The sequence below is a fragment of the Microplitis mediator genome, chromosome 3 (genome assembly GCF_029852145.1).
Source record: "Microplitis mediator isolate UGA2020A chromosome 3, iyMicMedi2.1, whole genome shotgun sequence".
Classification (NCBI taxonomy): Eukaryota; Metazoa; Arthropoda; class Insecta; order Hymenoptera; family Braconidae; genus Microplitis; species Microplitis mediator.
In genome coordinates, this window is record NC_079971.1 from 1,158,515 (window position 1) to 1,181,626 (window position 23,112).

Sequence of the window (23,112 nt, forward strand, 5' to 3'; positions counted from 1 at the left end):
CAATCCTAATTATCCTTATTATCTTAAAAAATTTAAATAATTATCCCGCAAAAAGTATCGGGTGAAAAAAAGCGAATTCATCAACAACGAGTCCGTTAAAATATTCCGAGTTAAATTTAACTAAATAAATTTTTATAAAATAATCATAAAGATAACAAACTACCGGAAATACATAAAAAATAAACGTTAAATTTCTAGTGACTTCATTATTATTATTAATTTTTTTTTTCATTAATTAACGGTCAAGCTTACGCCTCATGTGAAAATAATTTTAAAAACTTAATAGCACAGGAAAAAAAAAATTATAATAATAATTTATACGTTTATTTCCTTAACGTATATATCAATTAGTATTTATATACAGTAATTACATTTTTAAATGATTAATACTTATCGTAACGTATAGCGTTGTTGAAATGTTATTTATTAGTGAACAAAAAATTCATCTGTGAGTCATTGCGGTAAATCAAGTTTTTTTAAAATAAAATGTTAATTCGAAAGAAAAAAAAAATTAAATAAAATCTATTATAGGCATACATTATCATTATTATTGTTGTTATTATTTGTGGATTTAATGATGCGTCGCAAATTCTTGGTCGATGATCTAACTTTAAATAATTCTTTCGTTACGTAAAAATATTATTTTTAATAATTATCAAATATATGTCTATATATATTCATAAAAAAAACAAAATTCTTGGCGCAAAAAATTTTTACTCGCCCGAAGAAAATTTTTATTTGTCCCTTGACATTTTTCACATCATGAATTAAAGTCACAAATTTTCTTGAGGCGGGGAAAAATTTTTACTCGGCCCAAGAAAATTTTTATTTGTCCCTTGACATTTTTCGTATCATGAATTAAAATCACAAATTTTTTTGAGGCGAGAAAAAAATTTTTACTCGCCCAAAGAAAATTTATATTTGCTCCTTGACATTTTTCGCATCATGAATTAAAGTCAAAAATTTTTTGGAGACGAGAAAAAACTTTTACTCGCCCAAAGAAAATTTTTATTTGCCCCTTGACATTTTTCGCATCATGAATTAAAGTCAAAAATTTTCTTGAGGCAAAAAAAATATTTATTCGGCCCAAGAAAATTTTTATTTATCCCAAGAAATTTTAATGATCCTGAAGTCAGCAGACAGTTAATAATATTAGGATTTTTTTTTTCAACAAATTAATCATAAAAAAAAATAAACCAAAAAAATGCACATGTAGAAAATTCAAAAAGCTGTAGGTGCAATTTTTCAAAAAAATTTTTTTTCATAATTTATCGTTTCTAAAAAAATTCAAAAATTAATAGACGTCGGCTAACTTCAGTATCATAAATTTTTCGCATCATTAATTAAAGTTAAAAATTTTTTGAAGGCGAGAAAAAATTTTTACTCGCCCGAAGAAAATTTTTATTTGCCCCTTGACAATTTTTTGCGTCATGAATTAAAGTCACAAATTTTCTTGAGGCAAGAAAAATATTTATTCGGCCCAAGAAATTTTTTGCATCATGAATTAAAGTCACAAATTTTCTTGAGGCGGGAAAAAATTTTTACTCGTCCGAAGAAAATTTTTATTTGTCCCAAGAAATTTTTTGCGTCATGAATTTGAAACAAAAATTTTCTTGAGACGAGAAAAAATTTTTTTCAGTAAAATAAATTAATCCATTTTATTAAATTTATAATAATTATTATTATTAAAAGTTAACGCGATACTACTGACATTTTATCAAAGATGTAAAATATCTTGAGATTGCGTCAATAATAAATAAATTATCTAATTATGATGAAAAAATGAGTTTTAAAATAAATAATTCAAGCAAAAGCTTGATTGCAATTTTAGGTCACTTGTAAAGGTGATTAAATTAACAGATAAGTTATCACAATTTATAGTCGGTAATAATAAATAATAATTTAAATATGAGATAACGGCGATGTTTACTTGAGAGCATAAACTCAGTTTTATTCAAAAACCCGACGAGTGATGATTAAATATATCTTTGTTTGTTTAATTGCCGGGGTTTTGGCGGGCGATGAGAGTTCGGTGAAATTGTCTTTGGGAAAAATTAGAGGGTATTATAAAAAGTCTTTTAATGGGCGGCTGTATCGCGCGTTTGAGGGGGTTCCGTATGCGAGGCCCCCGGTGGGGGAGCTGAGGTTCCGGGAGCCCCAGCCTGCGGGCCCCTGGCCGGGAGTTTTGACCGCGAGGAGAACCGAGGGGGGCTGCCTTGAGTATCAGCACTTGCTGGGGTCTGCTGACGACCAGGTACAGGGGACTGAAGACTGTCTGTACTTGAATATTTATGCGCCTGTTGATGTTGAGGAGTTGCTGCCCGTTATTTTTTATATCCACGGAGGAGCTTTTCAGTTTGGCAGCGGGAACGTCCATAGCCCTCATTATTTGATGGACCGGGATGTTGTTTATGTTAATGTAAATTATCGGCTTGGGCCTTTTGGTAAGAATGTGGTAATTATTTAGTTAGAAAAAGGAGCCAACGAAAATTTTTTATTTTTTTTTTGGAAAAAAAAATGGTAAAAAATTGAGTTGAAATTTTTTATGATCCTGAAATTGGCAGACGATTTACAATTTTTGAATTTTTTTTTCTACTAATTAATTACGAAAAAAAAAAAATCTAAAAAAATGCACATTTAGAAAATTGAAAAATCTTAAGTGCAATTATTTGAAAAAATTTTTTTTTTATAATTTGTCGTTTTTTTAAAATTCAAAAATTAGTAGACGTCGGCCAAATTCAGTATCATGAAGTTAGCAGACAATTAAAAATTTTCGAATTTTTTTTTCAACGACTTAATTTTTAAAAAAATAAAAATAAAAATGTGCACATGTAGGAAATTTAAAAAACTACAGGTGCAATTTTTTCAAATATTTTTTTAAAAATAATTTATTGTTTAAAAAAAAATCCAAAAATTATTGGACGTCGGCTAACTTCAGTATCATAATTTTTTTTCAAACCTAATCTGAAGTCGAAATTTAAAAATAATTAAATTTATTAAAAATTCAATATTTTGATTTTTTTTATCTCCAATAGAAACGAAATCAAAATTTGAAATTTTTAATTTCCGGACTCAAAGTAGAAATATTTTCAAATTATCTGTCATAAAATTTTAAAATTTTGATTTTGATTATGTAACAGATTCAATTATTTTAAAATTTCCAAACCGAAATTTGTAAAAAATTTTGATGTCTATTAATTATCTAATCAGTCGTAATTTATAATTATCAGGTTTTTTGAGTACCGAAGATAATGTAGTGCCAGGTAACATGGGTCTAAAAGATCAGAGTTTAGCCCTAAAGTGGGTAAAAAATCACATAGAAGCATTTGGTGGTGACCCGAACAGAATAACTCTCGCAGGAATGAGTGCCGGTGGCACTAGTGTTCATTATCACTACTTATCACCTATGAGCCGCGGACTATTTCATGGTAACCCAAAAACTACCAAATTTACTAATTACCCCAACTAATTCCTCCATTAAATTCCCAGCGGGGATGTCATTTAGTGGCACAGCCTTGAACTGTTGGAGCCAAACTGAAAATTCTTTAGAAAAATCAAAAAAACTATCGGATATTCTTGGATGCCCAACGACAAATACCACAGTAATGATTGAATGTTTGAGAACAAGACCAGGTAAAAGTATTTCCCAAGCTACCGGGCAATTCCAGCCGTGGCTTTACAGTCCCTACACTCCATTTGGGCCAGTTGTCGAGCGGCAATCCGCGAATCCATTTATCGACCGTCCCCCGGCTGAAATAATCGCCAGTGGAGGAGCCGCAGATGTTCCCTGGATGACGACTCTGACCAGTGAGGAAGGACTCTACCCTGCGGCAGGTTAAAAGTTTTTGAAATCTCGCGTATTTCCGGTAGTCTATTAATTAACTAATTAATTAAACATGTTGGGCAGAATTTGTCGACAGCGAGGAACTGATGGAGGAGTTGGATAAAAATTGGGATAAAATACTCCCACATTTGCTGGACTATAATTACACGATCCCGGCATCTAGACACGGAGAAGTATCTAGAAAAATTCGTAGCCACTACTTGGGAAGAAAGAAATTGAATAAAGTGAGCGTTTTGCCTCTGATCCACATGGTCGGCGACCGGCTGTTTGCGATTGGCGGTGAAAAAGCCGCCAGAATGATGGCTAAGGCTAACAAGAGTCCAGTTTTGTTTTATCTGTACTCTTACCGCGCGCCCGACAGTTTGTCGGATTTATTTATTCCATCGAAACCGGATTTGGGAGTCAGTCACGCGGATGACGTGTTCCTGGTACTAAGATATTCTAATGCTCCAGAAGTTACCGACGAGACTGCCATTGCCATGCAACGGATTCTGATGGACATTTGGGTGTCTTTCGCAGCCGATAAGTAAGTCGAGAATAACGCCGCCATGATAAATTTTTTTTCTTTGTGAGGTTATATAATAGAGTGAATAATGATCTAATAACGGATATTTTTTCTTACGTCAAAAGGACGACCGACAAACAGATTCAATGGGATAAAGTTGATCCAGCCTCAAAGTCGCTTAATTATCTTCATATTTATAGTCCGAGTGACATTCAAATGGAGATGCATTCAAATATGGCGGACAAATATTTTTGGAAGACTATTAATTTTAATGAAAATGTTATTTATGATCAAACAAATTCTAGAGATGAATTGTAAAACACAATAACTTTTTTTTATAATACATCTAATGAAAAAAAGTCATCAAATTTTAGTCCCGTATTAATTCTTATATTTTTTTACCTCCATTTTTTAAACTTTTGAGATTGATGTCTTTTTTATTTTTTGAAACATTTCAAAAATCTATCAATCAAAAGCTTTAATTTCTTACTCAATATAATTTTCAAAAATTTTTTTTATGAAAATTTGAATTCTCAAAAAAAAATTTAATTTCAATGCTGAATTTTAATAAATAAGTGCTCTGTAAACATGAATTAGTGGAAATTTAATTAATTACGTTAGTGAAGCAGTATTCACTTCATAATCAGTGGATTTAAATAACAAATTAGTGAATTCTCACTAATAAATTTAGTACTATAATTTTCACTAGCAAATTAGTGATTTTCACTACTGAACTAGTGATATTTTCATAATTTATACAAGTGAAACTGTTATTCACTTCTTAATTTATGAATTTCACAATTTCACTAGTAACTTTAACTAGCAAATAATTAAATATTTTACTAGATATAAATATAATTAATAATTAAGGTGCTATTTTTAAAAATTTTAATAAAAAACTTTCAAAATAAAAAAAAATAGAAGTACAGAACAATAATATATTTATATGAAGAGTACGTCAATCATAACATCACGGACTTTTTTATTTCTTCATCAGTTATTGTTTGGTATCATAACGAATATACTATTTACATTCACGCAATCACATGCGTAGGTCAGCGCAGTGGATAGCATCAAAGACTTTGAATCGGAAGGATGCAGGTTCGAGCCCAGCAGTCACCGGGATTTTTTCATCAATCAAAATCATGTATACTTCCTCTAAGTAATGATTCTAATACATTAATCACATTTCGGATCTAATTACAAGTGTCTTATATTTTTTTTCGCAATATAATATTTTTTTTCACCGATTAAATCAGTGGATTCCCATATTCACTTTTCAATTTAGTGGATTCTCATATTCACTTATCAAATCAGTGAATTCCAATATTCACATACTCATTTAGTGAATATTCACTAATTCTGCGTGGTACGATTGTAGCATTGACAATTAGTGAATATTCACTTATCAAATCAGTGAATTCCAATATTCACATATTTATTTAGTGAATATTCACTAATTCTGCGTGGTACGATTGTAGCATTGACAATTAGTGAATATTCACTTATCAAATCAGTGAATTCCAATATTCACATATTCATTTAGTGAATATTCACTAATTCTGCGTGGTACGATTGTAGCATTGACAATTAGTGAATATTCACTTGAAATTAGTGAAAAATCACTAATTCATATTTAGAGAGTGACATTTGATCTCGCGTTCGATTATCGAAAAAAATAATTGATTACCAATAAATCAATATAAAAATTAGCTAACTAAAAATTAATGATGTGTTTATGATCTCGATGATTAAAAGATTGCAGAATCGGCAACAAACGTCATCAATCATTAAATAAATATTAAATGAAATAAATTTATTATAAATCTTCTGGAGATAAAATTAATAATAACAACAATAAAAAAGTAATTGTGCAGTTAAATATTTGTGTATATTTATGGATATTTATATTTGTATTGATGTGTAGTATGTAGTATAGATGACCCTGAAGCAATTTACGATCTTAGATCCTCCTTCAGGTGTTTATGACGTCATTTCGGATCTTTCTCTCTCGCCTCGACCTATGATCCCGCGGTACGCGGCTATGACCGTATTTTCATGTTCAATGAAATGGCCGGGGTTATACCATCCGATACAAAATAAAACTTAGACTTTTATTTTTATATATATAGATTTTTTATATATCTTTAGCTTGTATTTAGCCGCGCGTTTACTTATATTACATTTTACTACGTTTATTATTATTTTTAAAACGGATAAAAAATTATCTTTATTATATTCCACGTCAATATTAGTCACGCGTGGATGTAAACAGCAGTGGCAGACATATATATGTATATATATATTCTTGATAGTATTTTATTATCATAAATAAAAATAAATTTTAAGTGATTGAGTGCGCGAAGAATTGTTATTTTAATATCTGATGTAACTCATCATCGGTAGTCATCGATTTGTAATGTAAATAAATAATGTTTACTAATTGTCGATGAACAATCATATTTATTAAATGTTAATAAACGTAGTAACACATTTTTTTTTTTTTATAAGCATTTATAAATTAACTACTTTTTTACCTCGGAATTAAAAATTACAAAATTAAAATTTAATTCATTTTTTGTCTTACACCGAACAACTTTTTATTAAACTCGAAATTAAAAAAACATTTGCGAGATTTAAAGACAAAATTCTGATGATATTTTAATTAAAAATTTTTTATTAATTTAAATTGAATGAAAAAAGTTCATTTAGTCGATACATTTCCGTGTTTGATTTCGCCGCCATTTTGTATGGATTCAGAAGTTATTTTAGTTCTTATTAATAATTTCAACTTTTCTCCATTTTCCATTCATATTTCATCAATTTTTTAGTTGTAATTTGAATGAAGAAAATTTTAATTAATTTACGCGGCATTGGAATTAGTGCGGGTGAAAAAGTTTCTTAGTAATTCTAATTAAGTTCTCTGGTCTATAAAATATATATACAGAAAAAATAATAAATATATGTAACCCTCTAATTATTTTTCTTAAAAACTCTTGCAATTGACATCGATCAAGGGTCGGTCTAAGTACACAAACTAAACCGAACTTCAGTATAAGTTTCAGTCTTGACCGACATCAAGTTCAGTGCAGACCCACGCTAACCTCAAAACCCGCTGGCGTCTACGAAAACTAGTCATTGGTTACCCGAACTTCAAGTTCTCTCTGATTAATTAATGCATATATGTATACATGTAATATTAATAAATAATTTTTCTCTTCTCCCATCAATAAATCATTAAAAAAAAAAAATCTTTATGAAGACAAATCTGACCATTTATTTCTACAACTGAATAGTCAATACTGTCGTTAATAAAATTAATAGCATGTGTAGAATTTGTTGTCCATGTGTAAATGTCACAGTGAGTGCACACGTGTCACTGAATTTACGGCGACATAACAGGTGTCTCATGACGCGTAGACTAGTGATATAGGATGACAATAGATGATGTATCATGTGATTTGTAACAAGGATTAGTGTTATTTTTATGCTACCATTTAAGGCGATATTATAATTAATCCCATAAATAAATGATATAAATATAAATAATAATAAAATGTAAATTATGCCCCGTATCCTTGCAAGGACGTCGGAGTCTTGCAGCAATAATCCAATCAAACAATCATCCAGTGAAGCTGAATTGCGGCACAATAATCATTTATTGCTAATGCTTAAATGCCGATTGCAGCATTTACTTATACCACTTAATTATTACAAAAGTTTTTTTTTTTTAAATCCAACCGTGAGATTAAGGGTGACCATTTGTCACACTTTGTCACGCTCTGTCTGGTGTAATAAAATTGTTAATATAAGATACTTTGTTGCATTTATCATTGATAAATAACCATATAAATAACAAATAATTTTTTACTTACATTAATTGAAATTAAAAATATTTATAAAAAAAAAGTATAAAAAAATTGCAGACAAGTAAAATTTAAATTGAGTGAAAAAAACGTTCCAGGGATATTTAAATCGATTAATTTTCACCGCGGGGCATTAACTATTCTGAGGTTATTAAAAAATTATGCACCAAGGTCTCGTGGACTTTTAAATCTTTCTTGAGATTTAAATTCGCTTTTTTTTATCAAGATATTAATTGAGTAATTTATAAGATTGGATTTTTTTAGATTATTTCTTATGACAAATTCATTTTTGCAATTTCAATTTTGTGGAAAAAATACATTTCTTGGAATTTAAAAAAATCTTATCTAGAAATCGGGGTTTGTATAAAAAAATTTATTCAAGTTAAATTTCATCGCTAAATTTAGAAATTTAGCGTGAAACATTTTTTTAAATAACGCGGGAAAATTTTAAATTCAAAAATTAAATACGAAAAATATTGTTTTTAAAAATAAGGCGGGAAAATTAAAAATTCCAAAATTAAATACGAAAAATATTGTTTTTAAAAATAAGGCGGGAAAATTTAAAATTCAAAAATTAAATACAAAAAATATTGTTTTTAAAAATAAGGCGGGAAAATTAAAAATTCAAAAATTAAATACGAAAAATATTGTTTTTAAAAATAAGGCGGGAAAATTTTGAATTTAAAAAATAAAATGAATTTGTTTAAAAATATTTACAAGTAAATGAATAATGGAGAAGGTAAAAATGTATAGAGTAGAGAGAGAGTACAACAGTTAGTTGTTGACAAGTCTCAGCGATATAGTGAATTTTTAGCTTGTACTTATCGGGACTACGGAATGCTCTTGAGGTTGAGCTCTCTTGAGAGTTTGAGCGTCAAGTGTGTCCAGGTATACAGCGAGACAGCAAGTAAAGACAAGAGAGACTTGTGTGTCTTGATACCTGGATATAAAACCGAGTAAGCTGAGAGAATAAAATTTATCCATAAGAAAACGACGTTCGTGCAGTATCGGTAAGGGTCGCAACGGCTCAATCGCACCTACTCTAAAGTACTCACTCAGTAATACTCTTTTATACTTTATACTGAGTACTCGGGGACCAGTACTGACTACTCTCGGTCCAGCTCTTGCACTGGAGTTGATGAAGAGCGACGATAACATTCATGAGCCAGCGAGCGGGACCAGTAAGCTAACACGCGAGCGATTAGCATAAAACGAGTCTCATTAGCGAGAACGTACGCGCCCCGTCCGAAATATACACAACCCGGAACTGTCACTATATGCATCTTCATCTAGACTATTTCACTCATGCAACTATTCTATGCGATTCTCTACTTATTTATCCGCTCAAATTTTATTTTTAAAATTCCCGCCTATATAAATTTGCTTGGTCTCCCGATATCACGCTAAATACTTGAGATAACTATTTATCATTGATGGTGACCGGAAAGGAAATTTAATTTCCTACAAAATCGGTCTCTTTGTAAATTTTCATAAAACCAATCGTTCAAAAGTTATTGCGATAAATCGATTAAATGAATTTTTGAAAATCAAATTTTTACTCCCCATACTTAAAATGGCCGTATCTTTTAAACTATCGATCCTAAAAAATTTTTAGAGAAACCAAAGTTGTAGGAAATTTAATTTCCTACAAAATCGGTCTTCTTACAAAATTTCGTAAAACCAACCGTTCAAAAGTTATGGTCATAAATCAATAAAATAACGAATTTAAAAATGGCCGTAGCTCATAAATTACTTGGAAGATTTTTTAATTAAACAAAAAGTGTAGGAAATTAAATTTCCTCTCAGCGACCACCACAAATGTTTATTTTTATCGCGAGTTTAAAAATGTCGCCGGTCAAAGGAATAATTATTCAAAGTAAAAAGCCAAAGATTTTTAATTAATAGCGGCTATTACTTTTGAAAATAAATAATAAAATATTTATAAATAATGCAGATCGTGGGTAAGATAAAAAAAAAATTGCAATGTATATATATATATACGGATATGTATTTATGGTAATGAAATTCAAATTTTATCTGGGGATGCGTTAAATCACAATTAATTATTCTGCAACAGAATTTCAGAGATCCCTGCGTATTCTCGCGTGATCCTCACTCGATTTAGCCGATTTAAAAGGCAATATTCTTAAATCAATGTCGTATATATTTTGTTAGCATGCTCTTTATGGAAATTTTAGTACTCGCAATAATAAAGTAGGTGACTAGGTTTTCAGACAGTATCGACAATTAGTAATGATACACTTGCTGAGACAGAGGTAAATTTGTATAATTATCGATCACACACTGACTCACTATCGTGCAGAGCGTTAATTTTTCTCCATTTTATTTTATTTTTATTTATTTATTTTAAAAATTTTTTATTTTCAAATGCCCGAAGATAAAGAGTAAAGTGTGTGTAGACGGTTCGTTTCCACGAAAGGCCCCGAGGGTCAGTCTCGTCCCCATCACACATCACACAACGCACAACACACATCAGCCAACGACGCAAGTAACCTGGAGGTATTAAAAAATGACAAGTAAAAAATATCTGCATGAGAAGGCGGAGAAAATAAGGACGAGACTAACTGAAGATGAGCATGCACTAGAAAAAGAACAAGAGGAAGAAAAACAACAAGAAGATGATGGAGAAGAAGAAGAAGAGTAATCGAGAGTGATCGAGAAAGGCGGAGAGATATTCAATTTGCCGGTTCATTTTTTGGTGGAAAATACCTGACACATTATTTTTATTTTTAACTCTTTACTCTTCTTGGTAATCTTCTGAGCATCAAGATCAACATGATGATGATGATGATGATGATGATGATGATCCATATCCCAGCGCGTCGACATTCGCTTCAGGCGCGAATTTATTCAGACATCTATGCAAGGTTGCACTTTAGCTTACACGCAATCAGATCCCCGATGACATTTGATAGACATTTGATGGTTTATAAATTTTTTTTACCCATAACTGTATCGCTCAAATGCCTAAGCAGCAACACAAAAATCAGCGTTACAACAAAAGACCCAACAGATATTATTTTTCTTCGGCTTTTTTTACAGAGACCCAGGTGTCAGAGCCGGGAATTGAATCATCGGTGAGCAATAATTTAATATTAATAGCCGAGGTCATATATTTTGACAATTAAAATATGAATGCAATGTATAGTAGATGTTCTGTAGAATATACATTTGTAATATGTAAATGTTCGGGTCCGAATGACTTGCGGATAACGTTAACAAGCGAGTTATTGATTACCTTGATACTGGAGCTCGGTTTGTAAACAATGTCTTGAGTTTTGATTTGCTTAATCCCGTCGGCCTTGAACTCTACACTATACTGGTTGGGTATGCAAGGAATCCGTGGTTTCTAATAAGCGATGACGCTATCGATGATGGTTATGATGATAGCTATCCAATCGGTGGTTACAGTAATCGGAGTCTAGTCATAGACCACCCTCAGGAAGATGAAATCGTCTAGATACCAGTACAAGTACGAGTACGAGTACCCTAGTATCTAGAGCCAACAATTACTATTCATCGTAATAATTTTATCGATGCTACCTGGAATTTGCAACCAGCATATTGGTTATAACTAAATGCAGATCACGGGAAATCCAGTGCTGAGGTCACTGAACCCCTAGTAAAAGGATACCCGATCTTCGGATGAAATTCTGCAAAACTGACATTATTGAATATTAATCCGAGTTTTGAGTGGATAAGTTTTTCGACCGACTGAATATATATATTTGCTCATTAATTGTTTGAACTGTTGGTAATGATTACGTAAATATGTGCCTCGTACAATATTTGATTAAGCATGTGGGCCATGGTCTTCTTCATGAGAGAGAATGAGGAGAAATTTTTTAATGCTGTCCTGAATTATTTGACGCAAAAAATATTTTCTCACTCCAAGAAAATTTTTACTTGACTTAAGAAATTTTTCGCATTATGAATTGAAAACGAAAATTTTATTGGGGTGACAAATAATTTTTTGAGGTAAGAAAAAATTTTCTTGAGCCAAGAAATTATTTCTAGTCCTAAGAAAATTTTTGGTTTCATTTTTTACTGCAAAATTTTTCTTGCGCCAAGAAATCCTTTTTTTCTGTGCACTGATAAAAAAGTTGATTTGATTCTAGAGCGAAAATCTTGAACCAAGAATAGCGTTTTGAAGAAAATGATTTTCTTGAGTCAAGAGAAAAAATTATTGAACCAAGATAAATTTACTTGAACCAAGAATAATTTCATGGCTCAATAATTTTTTCTCTTGACTCAAGAAAATCATTTTCTTCAAAATGCTATTCTTGGATCAAGATTTTTTCTCTTGAATCAAGTCAACTTTTTTATCAGTGCGTATAGGGGAGACCGGGCCCCCGCAAAAATTTTCAAAAAAAACTTCTTTTTATTGTCATCGTAAAATTTTTGTTTGCTAACTCGTAGAGCGATACGAGAGTTCGGGGCAATACGGATCTCTCCAAAGAATTTAAAAAAAAATCTGGACATCGGTTCCAGCCCGAAACTTCCCGCTGTTTTCGAGCTTTTGTGTGCTAGCGTTATTCCAGAAGACTTCTTTGAATCCTTTTGAAATGGAATAGCAGGGAAACTTTTGCCAAAAGAACATGACTGCAACATCCTGCTACAATTTAAAGCCAATTCGTCCATAAATTCATCAGAAAAAATGAAATTAAGTCCCAATTTTTATTGCCGTCGGTCGGTTGGTCCATAAATGACTTCACCAATAGGCTTCCCCGAACTGAATCCGACATCTAGAGACACCCAAGTGCTAAATCTGTCGAATGAACTCATCTTTTTAGCTGCAATAAATATATCAAGCCCCAAACGGACGTAAATAATCTTATTTCAAAAAGTTTCCTTCATAAATACAAAGAGTTCGGATCGTAGGATGCTCGGAGGAAGAATTGTGGAAGCTTTAAAGGTCTTGGTAACTTTATAGGAAGGATTTAGTCTCCCAATCTGATGGTCGGTCAACGGTCTTAAATAAACTGGCATAGGTTGACAGTAAAATATCAGCAGGTACTCACAAGCTTAGCTTATAAGATTCGATCATAGGTTTAGAGCGCGGGTGCACCTTTACCTTTGGTTATTTTTTTTTAAAGCTTCTCGGCATATAGCTATGGGTACTGTTAGAGTCGATGAATGATAACCTGACGGTGATATCCCTGCCGAGATACAATAGAGTACAGGAATATATCCTTGGAGCGGTCGGTTTGCGTAAAACAATTTATTTTATTTAAATTGATAGTTTAAATTATCGAAATTATTTTCATTACTTATATTTTTAGGCTGTGGTGGAAATAAATTCATTTAAGATTTAATTCTAGTGGGATTTTCTCTGTAGGTGGTCTTGGAGCTAACAAGACGCGGGTATAAATAGAAAAATAGAGATAGTAAAGTGAGATTTGTACGGGATTCGCATTAAACAAATCACGTGCGTGAATATATTGTATATATGTCTATACATATATATGGATATATGTTATTTTATGTCTTTGTTTAAACAGTTACACGTCTAAATATCACAAAAAAATATCGCATGCCAAAATATCACACGACAAATTATCGCTCAAATATCGCAATGTTTTAATATCATATGAAAAAATGATATATTTATTAGCATAAAATATATACTAGTATTGGTACGTTCAAATATAGAATGACAATATTTATTTTTTTCGAAATTTGGACGCAAGATATTCTGACAGATGATAATTTGACGTACTCTCTAAACATGAATTAGTGAAAATAAGTGAATATTCACGAATTCTAAGTGCAAACCGAACCACTAATTTCAAAAAGTGGTTCGGTTGGCACTCAAAATTAGTGAATATTCACTTATTTCACTTATTCATGTTTAGAGAGTAGTGAAATTTTTTTGTGTGACATCGATTTAACGTTGAAGCAGATAATTTAGACGTTTATCTGCATTTTATTTGAATGTTTTATGGAAATAGATTTGTGGTTAATCAATAAAGCGTAGTAAGGACGATTGATAAAAAGGAATACTGCGGCCTCGATTTGACATAACGGCCTGCAAGAATACTTCTCCTCTTATGTATGCTTCCTTTCACGGTCAATGCTGTGTTCCCTCTCACTTAAAAACTCAAGCTGAGATATGTCTAACGGGTCGGGCATTGCAGTGTATGTTTTATGTACGCACATGGCCACGGACTTTAATTTTTACTATAAAACAATATCATTACTGGTATTTAAATATTGCCACAGTTCTATCTGTCGGAAATTTTTTCCAGAAGTTGTAACAGTAAAAATTTTTGTTTTAAAAATTTGTAATCCTCGAAAAAAAACAAGTACAGATTCCCTTGGAGTAAAATTCATTGAAATATTAAAATATCGAACTGGAGTGAATGTGGATTTGAAAAAAATCCAGACCACTTCGAAATCAATTCCGTATCGAAAAATTCGATTTTTCCATTTAAATAACACGGGAAATTTTTTTTTTAGCTTTAAGTATTGTTAACTCATTAAACAAATCAATAGATCGAATAGACTAATACATATTTTTGTAGGAAATCGAACGCTCTACAAAAAAGGTCTCTTATCATTTTTCGATGAATCCATCTGTTCAAAAGTTATTAGAGCTCGAAGGAAAGTTGGAGATCTTTTTACTTTTTCGGCGAAACTATCAGTCTTATCACAAAATGTTATAGAATCTTTTTTGTTGACAATTTTATTTTCTACAAATTACTATCAGTAAAATTTTTTCAAATTCCGCATTATTTTCTATTTATTTTCATTTTAATTTCAAGCTCTTAAAAAAGTGGTTCTGGTCGATTTCAAGAGCTCGACATTAAAATGGAAATAACTAGAAAACGATGCTGGATTTCAAAAAACTTTACTGATAATAATTTGTTGAGAATAAAATTGTCAACAAAAAAGATCCTACAACATTTTGTGATAAGTCTGATAGTTTCGCCGGAATAGTAAAAAGATCTCCAATTTTACTTCGAGCTCCAATAACTTTTGAACAGATGGGTTTATCGAAAAATGATTAGAGACCTTTTTCGTAGAGCGTTCAATTTCCTACAAAAATATGTATTAGTCTATTCGATCTATTGATTTGTTTAATGAGTTAACAATACTTAAAGCTAAAAAAAAAATTTTTCCCGTGTTATTTAAACGGGAAAATTGAATTTTTCGATGAGCTAGGTCTGTAGTCGACATAGAATTTTTTTTCTTCCGCGAAAATTTTTTATTTGTGTTGAACTATGATTTTTTCCACAAGCACTTGAAAAAAAAAAATGTTGCTCTGAAATGAAGCACCCTAATATCTATATATATATATATAGATTAACAGTAGCCCCCGAGGACACTAATCGTCACGTAAGGATGAAATGAAGAAACTAGTATATGGTGTGTAGTGTAGAGTTTGTTGAGAAAGATCGAGCCAATTTACTTGCAAATGCTCGTTAGGCCCGCAGCCAGAGATGAGATGATATGGACAATCCTTAAGCTGATGTAGCTCTCACGCTTCTGCTGGCAGATCAGACAAAAAGCGAATAGACATAAACACAACACACTCCGAAAGTCAATGAACATTTAAATTATAATAATTCCGGGCCGTTAAACCATAAAAAAAAAATCCATAAACATAATAAACTTTTACAACTCGGGATAATAAAAGATCGCTGAGTGATATTTGCATGGCAATTTTAATTAGTCGGTTTGACATTCCAAGTATGCTCGCAGTCCGATCGACATCTCGATTAATTCGTTCGAGATGTAATACAGATTTAGCCTAAGCTGAGCTTATTTTAGCATGGGAAAGATCGCTATCAGGACTGGTTCGACCGGAGATAGATTGATAATTATTATTAGAGCTAGAAAAATAGTCAGGGATAAAACTACACTACGCGGGCAACCGGATTCTGCAAACCCGTTGCGTTCGAGCCGCATTAACGGCTTGTTGCTGCTACTGATGCTGCTTCAGTTGTATGGAGTCTTGCTACCACCAGGTTTACTCCTCACCGACCGACTATTTACGCTCTTTTTATTTCAAATTCTAAATATACATCCATACTTTTATATTTGTCCTTGCAGATAAGCGCACGTCACCTAGAATCGGCTCTAATGTGACTTCGGTCGCGGCATGTCAAGGCGGTTTCCACGGTGGCGCCCATTCTGGCCCTAGTAGAAATGATATCGAGTTTTTAGCCAGTAACTAGCCAGTGTAATATCGAGTTTCTGTTAAGTAACTGCCCGAGTCGAAATTTAGAGCCTATATAGGTCCCTATAGCCCTGAATAGATCCGATTTAGAGCCCTGTAGTCCTGTAGCTCCGACTTTGAACCCGGAGGTCCTAACATTCACTGAGAGCTCCGATTTTGAGCCTTCAAGTCCGACAATATTAGTCCCGTAATAAATTTGGATTCATTATAATTGAATAATTTATGATGATTATTATTAATATTATTATTATTACAATAAACCAGGGCTTACAGGCCCTAAATCGGACCTAATTTTAATTTTCATCAGGTCCTAGATTGAGCCCGCAAGTGCCGAAAACGGAAATTTGAAGCACCTCAGGGACCAAAATCGGACCTAATTTAACATAGAAACAAACTCTATTTAGAGCCTCCAAGTCCGAAATAGGTCCGACTTTAGAAGGCTCTAAGTGGGCTCTAAATTTCGACTCGGGAGGCCCTAAATCGGACCTAATTTTAATTTTCATCAGGTCCTAGATTGAGCCCGCAAGTGCCGAAAACGGAAATTTGTAGCACCTCAGGGACAAAAATCGGACCTAATTTTACATAATTAACAGACTCTATTTAGAGCCAAGTCCGACTTTAGAAGGCTCTAAATGGGCTCTAAATTTCGACTCGGGCTATTATTATTACGGGACTAATATTGTCGGACTTGAAGGCTCAAAATCTGACCTCTCAGTGAATGTTATGACCTCCGGGTTCAAAGTCGGAGCTACAGGACTACAGGGCTCTAAATCGGATCTATTTAGGGCTTTAGGGACCTATATAGGCTCTAAATTTCGACTCGGGATCACTGGCCAGTTACTGGTTTATATCGAGTGAAAACTCGATTATTTCTACGAGGGGGTCTAGGGTCGGCTGGGAAATTTAAAATGGCGTTTGGTTTTAGCGAAAAAAGCTCATGATTGTTAACTATCAGGTATCTTTGAACCTTGAATGTAATGTAAGATAATTCGGTAGCGTGAGATCCAGGAAATGGATCCGCGGAGGTATAAAACAGCAAGTTTGATATGTGATTGATCGCATGATACCAAACATACATCGCTGTGTATCTAAGATAGGAGAGGATAGGAAAGGATGGGATAGTATGAGATGTAAGGGCTCGTGGCGGAAGGTAAATATTTGTTGCGCGGTGTATTATCAATTTAATAGCTGGGCTGTCTGTTGGAATCCACGAAGGCTCACCAATTAAACACGAAGGTTACTTTGTAGTAAATAATCTCGGTTGTAAATAAATAAATAAACAAAATGATAAAAAACAAAGTGCGTTTTAACTGGAAGACGAAAAGAGCGGGAAGGGGTTTTTTAGACTTGAAGGATTTAAATCCTACGGAATTTACAGCAAGTCTTTATGAATCAATCAGGCACATCATCATCACACTTGTGTGCTCGAACGACATACAAGATAAACGATCCACTGTACCGTTGATCCACCAGTTAATTCCTCTTTTACTCTCGGCTCGATCCGTTTAAGCTTACATAATCGATCACAATCCATTCACTTGCCGGTACGCAGACACACTCAATGCCCGACAATTAATCCTCTTTTCACATAAATATATATTTTAATTATTACTTGCTCGCGTTGAATTTATATCGAGTTTTCATCGAAAATTCAATCACCGCCAGAGTTACCGTTGGTTTTTTTTTGTGGCCCATCCCTGGGGTCCATTACATTAGACACAATCGACGGTAAAAAACTATTACTGTACCATCGATTTGTGAATGGTCGAGTAATTTCTCGGGATCGGAGCAGGGCGGGCTCCGGGAAATGAATAAATATAGTGGGTAAATATTTGAGCGTTAGTGCCTGGTCATCGCGCCCGTGGGCTGACGATTAGATCAAAGCGGGCGTTGATCTTTAATTGAATGCATACTATTAATTTTAAATTATTATTATTATTATTATTTTATGTACAGTTAAAAAATAAACTGATTTATTTGTACACTGTAAAAAATCACCGGGGTAAGTCCAAGTGGTGTAGGTGTTAAAATTAGCGGTGTTAAATTTACCCCTAAAAGCGGTGTGAAAATAACACCGCTGCCGGTGTAAATATTCTAGACCGGTGTTAAAATAACGCCGCCGCCGGTGTAAATATTCTGTACCGGTGTTAGAAAAATTCTCCGGAGTTAAAATAACACCGCTGCCGGTGTAAATATTCTAGACCGGTGTTAAAAAAAATTATCCGGTGTTAAAATAACGCCACCGCCGGTGTAAATATTTTAGACCGGTGTTAAAATAACGCCGCCGCCGGTGTAAATGTTCTGTACCGGTGTTAAAAAAAATTATCCGGTGTTAAAATAACGCCATCGCTGGTGTAAATATACTAGACCGGTGTTAAAATAACGCCGCCGCTGGTGTAGATATTATTTACCGGTGTTAAAATATTTTACTTTGTGAATATTTTTACTTACTCGATCACTATACTTGCACTGTAAAAAATTACCGGGGTAAGTCCAAACGGTGTAGGTGTTAAAATTATCGGTGTTAAATTTACCCCGCTTTTACACCGGTTTTACTCCGCTTTTACACCGGTTACCCCGCTTTAACATCGGTATTTTTAACACCGGTGTATTACTACTTCTACACCAGTGTAATTTCATTTTTACACCGGGCGGAGTTAAAACGAGTCTATTTTTAAAACCGCTCTTTTTACAGTGTGTGATATTACTCTGCTTTTACACCGGTTACCTCGCTTTTACACCGATTACTCCGCTTTTACTCCGCATTTACACCGGTTACCCTGCTTTTACACCGATATTACACCGCTTTTACACCGTTTTTACTTCGCATTTACACCGGTTACCCTGCTTTTACACCGATATTACACCGCTTTTACACCGATTACCCCGCTTTTACACCATTTTTACTCCGCATTTACACCGGTTACCCTGCTTTAACACCGGTATCTTTAACACCGGTGAATTACTCCTCCTACACCGGTGTAATTTCATTTTTACACCGGGCGGAGTTAAAATGAGTCCATTTTTAACACCGCTCTTTTTACAATGTAGCAGAATATAATGAGGAAGCTTATAAATATATGTGCTGTAAATAAATATGAAGATTGTTTGTTCAGCGGAATAATAAATGTCTGGTGTCAACAACAAAATACTCCGAATACGCAGCAGCGTATAGTAGTAATAATAACAACAACAATAATAATAGTAGTAACAGCGGTAACAACAGTAATATCTAGCTGTGTATAAACATACGTGTATATTTACGAGAACGCGTGCGGCTGAAATAAAGTTTATATTTTACGAGCCAAAGATATGTATCCTGGACGTTTTACCATGTCCTGGGACTAATATCCTAGTGAATGCGGGCCGCGAACGTCAGCGGCGCGAAGATGATTCACGGGACGAGTCATAGGAGCTAGGGAACCTGAGATTGCGGTGAGCTGGTGAGCCTTTGAGAGATAAGGAGAGAGAAAGAGCTCCGAGAGCGGGAACAAGGAGGCCGAGAGTGACGAGGGAACAGGGGAAGCGCAGATGGAGATGGAGATGGAGATGGAGATCGAGTAGAAGGAGACGAGGAACAAGTCTAGGGTATCATCGCCTATAAATAATCAGATGTTGCCGCGGGCAAGGACGTCGTCGTCCAGAAACAAGAAATTATTTCCAGCTTATGCATAACGCTAATCCCTGTTTGGACGGCCGATTGACACCCAACACTTAAGCGCTTCATCTTGTGTAAGCCCGCCGCCATTTTGACTAACGAGTGTAGCTGCCAGTTGGCGGGTCGAATCCGGCCACGAAATTTAAAACTGCGGGCCGTTTAAATATCTAACGAAATTTATGGGGAGCAATTTAAATTCACCTGCGTGGAAGGTCTGGTTGGATCCTCAGTTTAAGATCCTTATTCTCACGTTTAGTCATCGTCGAGCCGCGGGCGATTCGATGAACCACGGCACCTACCAATAGAACGTGAAGAATGAAAATGAATAGATAAAGAAATAAAAAAATATAAATATAAATAAAAAGAGGCAAGATATCCAGCAGAGATGACTATCTCCGGCTAGTTACGAATCGGAACTCCCTCGTGCCCGGGCAATGGCGACGGTAACAATCTCAACGTGATACGTCGTATGATGTCATTTAGTATTTCCGTTTTATTATAACATGATGCATGTATTTATGTACATTGTAACCGGTACACAGAAATGAGCTTGAGCTGAAGATTATCCTCAACCTCGTGCACTAACTCATCGTACGATTGATGACCTGCCGTTTGCGTCATATGTCATTGCAAAATCTTGAGGTTTATTTTTTCTAACACATTCTCGGTGCTTGTTCATTCGTATATTTATTCATCATGGGTATCGGATAGATCGGAGTATGGATGGATTGATATAATAATGCACCAGGAAACCGGATTTCGAAAAAACACGCGGACCTTTTTGCGTCGCTGGTACGGGATCATGCAGCGGTTGGACTTAAAAAATGTAACGTCGAGGCTTAGGTTAACTAGTGTGATAATAAATCATTTGATGGTCTAGAATCGTTTTGTCCAGCAGTAATGGTTTACGATAACGGTGTCCTTGATGCGCTCGACAAATCATCCCGGCAAAACGAATCGCCCGTTTCATGTTGGTCATTCTGAGTGTACGGCCCAGCAGGCCCCTCATATAAGAACCATCTTGGGCATTCGAACACATCGATGTTCTTGATGATGAGGTTCTTAAGAGATGCCTCGTCATTGTGTCACAATGTCTTAGGATTTTCTATTGGCACACTTAACATTTATCTTATTTATTTTTTTTTTTACTGGTACTTTAATAAATAAGCTGGATTTTGTTTTAAAAATCCTTCAGCTGTACTGTAAAAAATCGGAAGTCAATTCGGAGGAGTCACTTTGAGTTTCGGAGTTTTAAAAAAAATCACTCCGCATACCGAGGGAATAGAGAGTTTGTATTTTCAGCTGAGTCTGGATTTTATTTCAATCCGCATTCACTTCAATTTGGAGTTCGAATTTTAAAATAAACTCCTCTTCGGAGTAAATTTAACTCCGAGTGAATTTAACAAATAAACAGTCATCTGCTATACATTCACTCCGGATTTAATCCGCATTCACTTCACACCCGAGTCGAAATTTAGAGCCTATATAAGTCCCTCTAGCCCTAAATAGATCCGATTTAGAGCCATGGAGTCCTGTAGCTCCGACTTTGAACCCGGAGCTAATTTTAATTTTCATCAGGTCCTAGATTGAGCCCGCAAGTACCGAAAACGGAAATTTGTAGCACCTTGGGGACCAAAATCGGACCTAATTTTACATAGAAACAGACTCTATTTAGAGCCTCCAAGTCCGACTTTAGAAGGCTCTAAATGGGCTCTAAATTTCGAATCGGGCAAATTTACTTAGAAATGATATCAGTTTCAAATTTTCCATGTAACAATTTTTTTTCGGCTTGAAATCGGCATTTTTCACTTTGATTCTGCATCAAAAATATAGTTTATGCATATTCGAGTATCAAAAAAATACTTTTCGCACTTTTTACCCTCGGAAAAAATTCTAACCCCATTTTCCAGTGTCACAGAAAATGTAGCACTTGAATTTCCATCAAAATTTGGTCTTTTTAAAGGCAGTTTTGCATCACAAACAGATTTTCAGCATATTCTGGTATCACGAATAAATTTTTCTACCACTTTTGCTGGCAAAAAACTATGAAACACTTAATTTGGATCTAAAAATCATTAACTTTAATTTTATTTTCGCATCGGTAAATATTTTCCACATACTTGGGCATCATAAAAAAATTCCCAGCTTTTTTTATCTTAATAGGAAATAAGTATCATTAAAAAAAGCGTTACATAATGTATGTAACACAAGCATTTACTCATTAAATCGTTGTATATAAATAGGTTTTGCATTACTAAAATATTTATAACACTTTTAAACGTTACGTAAACGCGATAAAAAATTAATTAAGAAAAAATAATTAACACATAATAATTATTTTTTTTTTTTTTAATAATGTAACAAAAGATATATTCCCTCATAATTCACAGAGACCTTGACTTTTGAGCTGATGGATTTTTTCCACGCTCGCGTAATGTCACTGCTCTCCGCCTAACTATGTATATACAATATATATACATATAATAAAACGGACAGACAATATATAAGACACACAAGCACACACGAAGGGTGCTGCAAAGAGGACATCCGTTCCCGGTGTGAATGTCATTCAACTCATGAGTTAAGTGTCTTACCAAGATCATCATCTTCAAGGAAACACCTTTCAGTATATTTATATATACATTTTTCTCTGATGTATAACTCTCTCCGACTTTTGTTTTATTCTTATCTTCTACATGTTTAACTGTCACCAGTCAGCTCGTGCCGTAAAATTGATAAGACAATTTAATTATTAATCACTTACGTGAAAATAATATCATATTTATAGTCAATGTAAAGGAGAGTGAGTGAAATCGGTTCCTTAAGAAAAAAGAATTTATCGGTAGTATAAATTTAAGCCCATTTTGCCCCCCTCCCACCCCTATACAGGGGAGAGACAGAGACATGACGGCCCTCCTGCTGATATTTATTTTTGCCGCTGGTATCATTTTGAAATTTGGTAAATATAAAAATATGAGGATGTCAAAAAAAAAATTTGCTTTCGTAAAATTATTCAAGGGGTCAGTCGTGCCCGGT

General features: G+C 33.8%; 1 protein-coding gene across 1 annotated transcript; it reads left to right on the forward strand.

Moving 5' to 3' along the window:
* Positions 1–1,936: 1,936 nt before the first annotated feature.
* On the forward strand, positions 1,937–4,767 carry LOC130665445 (venom carboxylesterase-6-like). Its single transcript, XM_057465840.1, has 5 exons — positions 1,937–2,444; positions 3,231–3,428; positions 3,490–3,834; positions 3,908–4,370; positions 4,475–4,767. The coding sequence occupies exons 1-5, from the start codon at positions 1,973–1,975 to the stop codon at positions 4,665–4,667; spliced, it is 1,671 nt and encodes a 556-aa protein (XP_057321823.1). The 5' UTR covers positions 1,937–1,972; the 3' UTR covers positions 4,668–4,767.
* Positions 4,768–23,112: the final 18,345 nt, after the last annotated feature.

Bases quoted from the DNA above. Each gene is read 5' to 3' on its own strand.
- LOC130665445 (XM_057465840.1), top strand. From the start codon at position 1,973: ATGATTAAATATATCTTTGTTTGTTTAATTGCCGGGGTTTTGGCGGGC. The intron at 3,429-3,489 runs GTAACCCAAAAA...TTAAATTCCCAG, and splicing joins GAGCCGCGGACTATTTCATG to CGGGGATGTCATTTAGTGGC. The intron at 4,371-4,474 runs GTAAGTCGAGAA...TTACGTCAAAAG, and splicing joins GTGTCTTTCGCAGCCGATAA to GACGACCGACAAACAGATTC.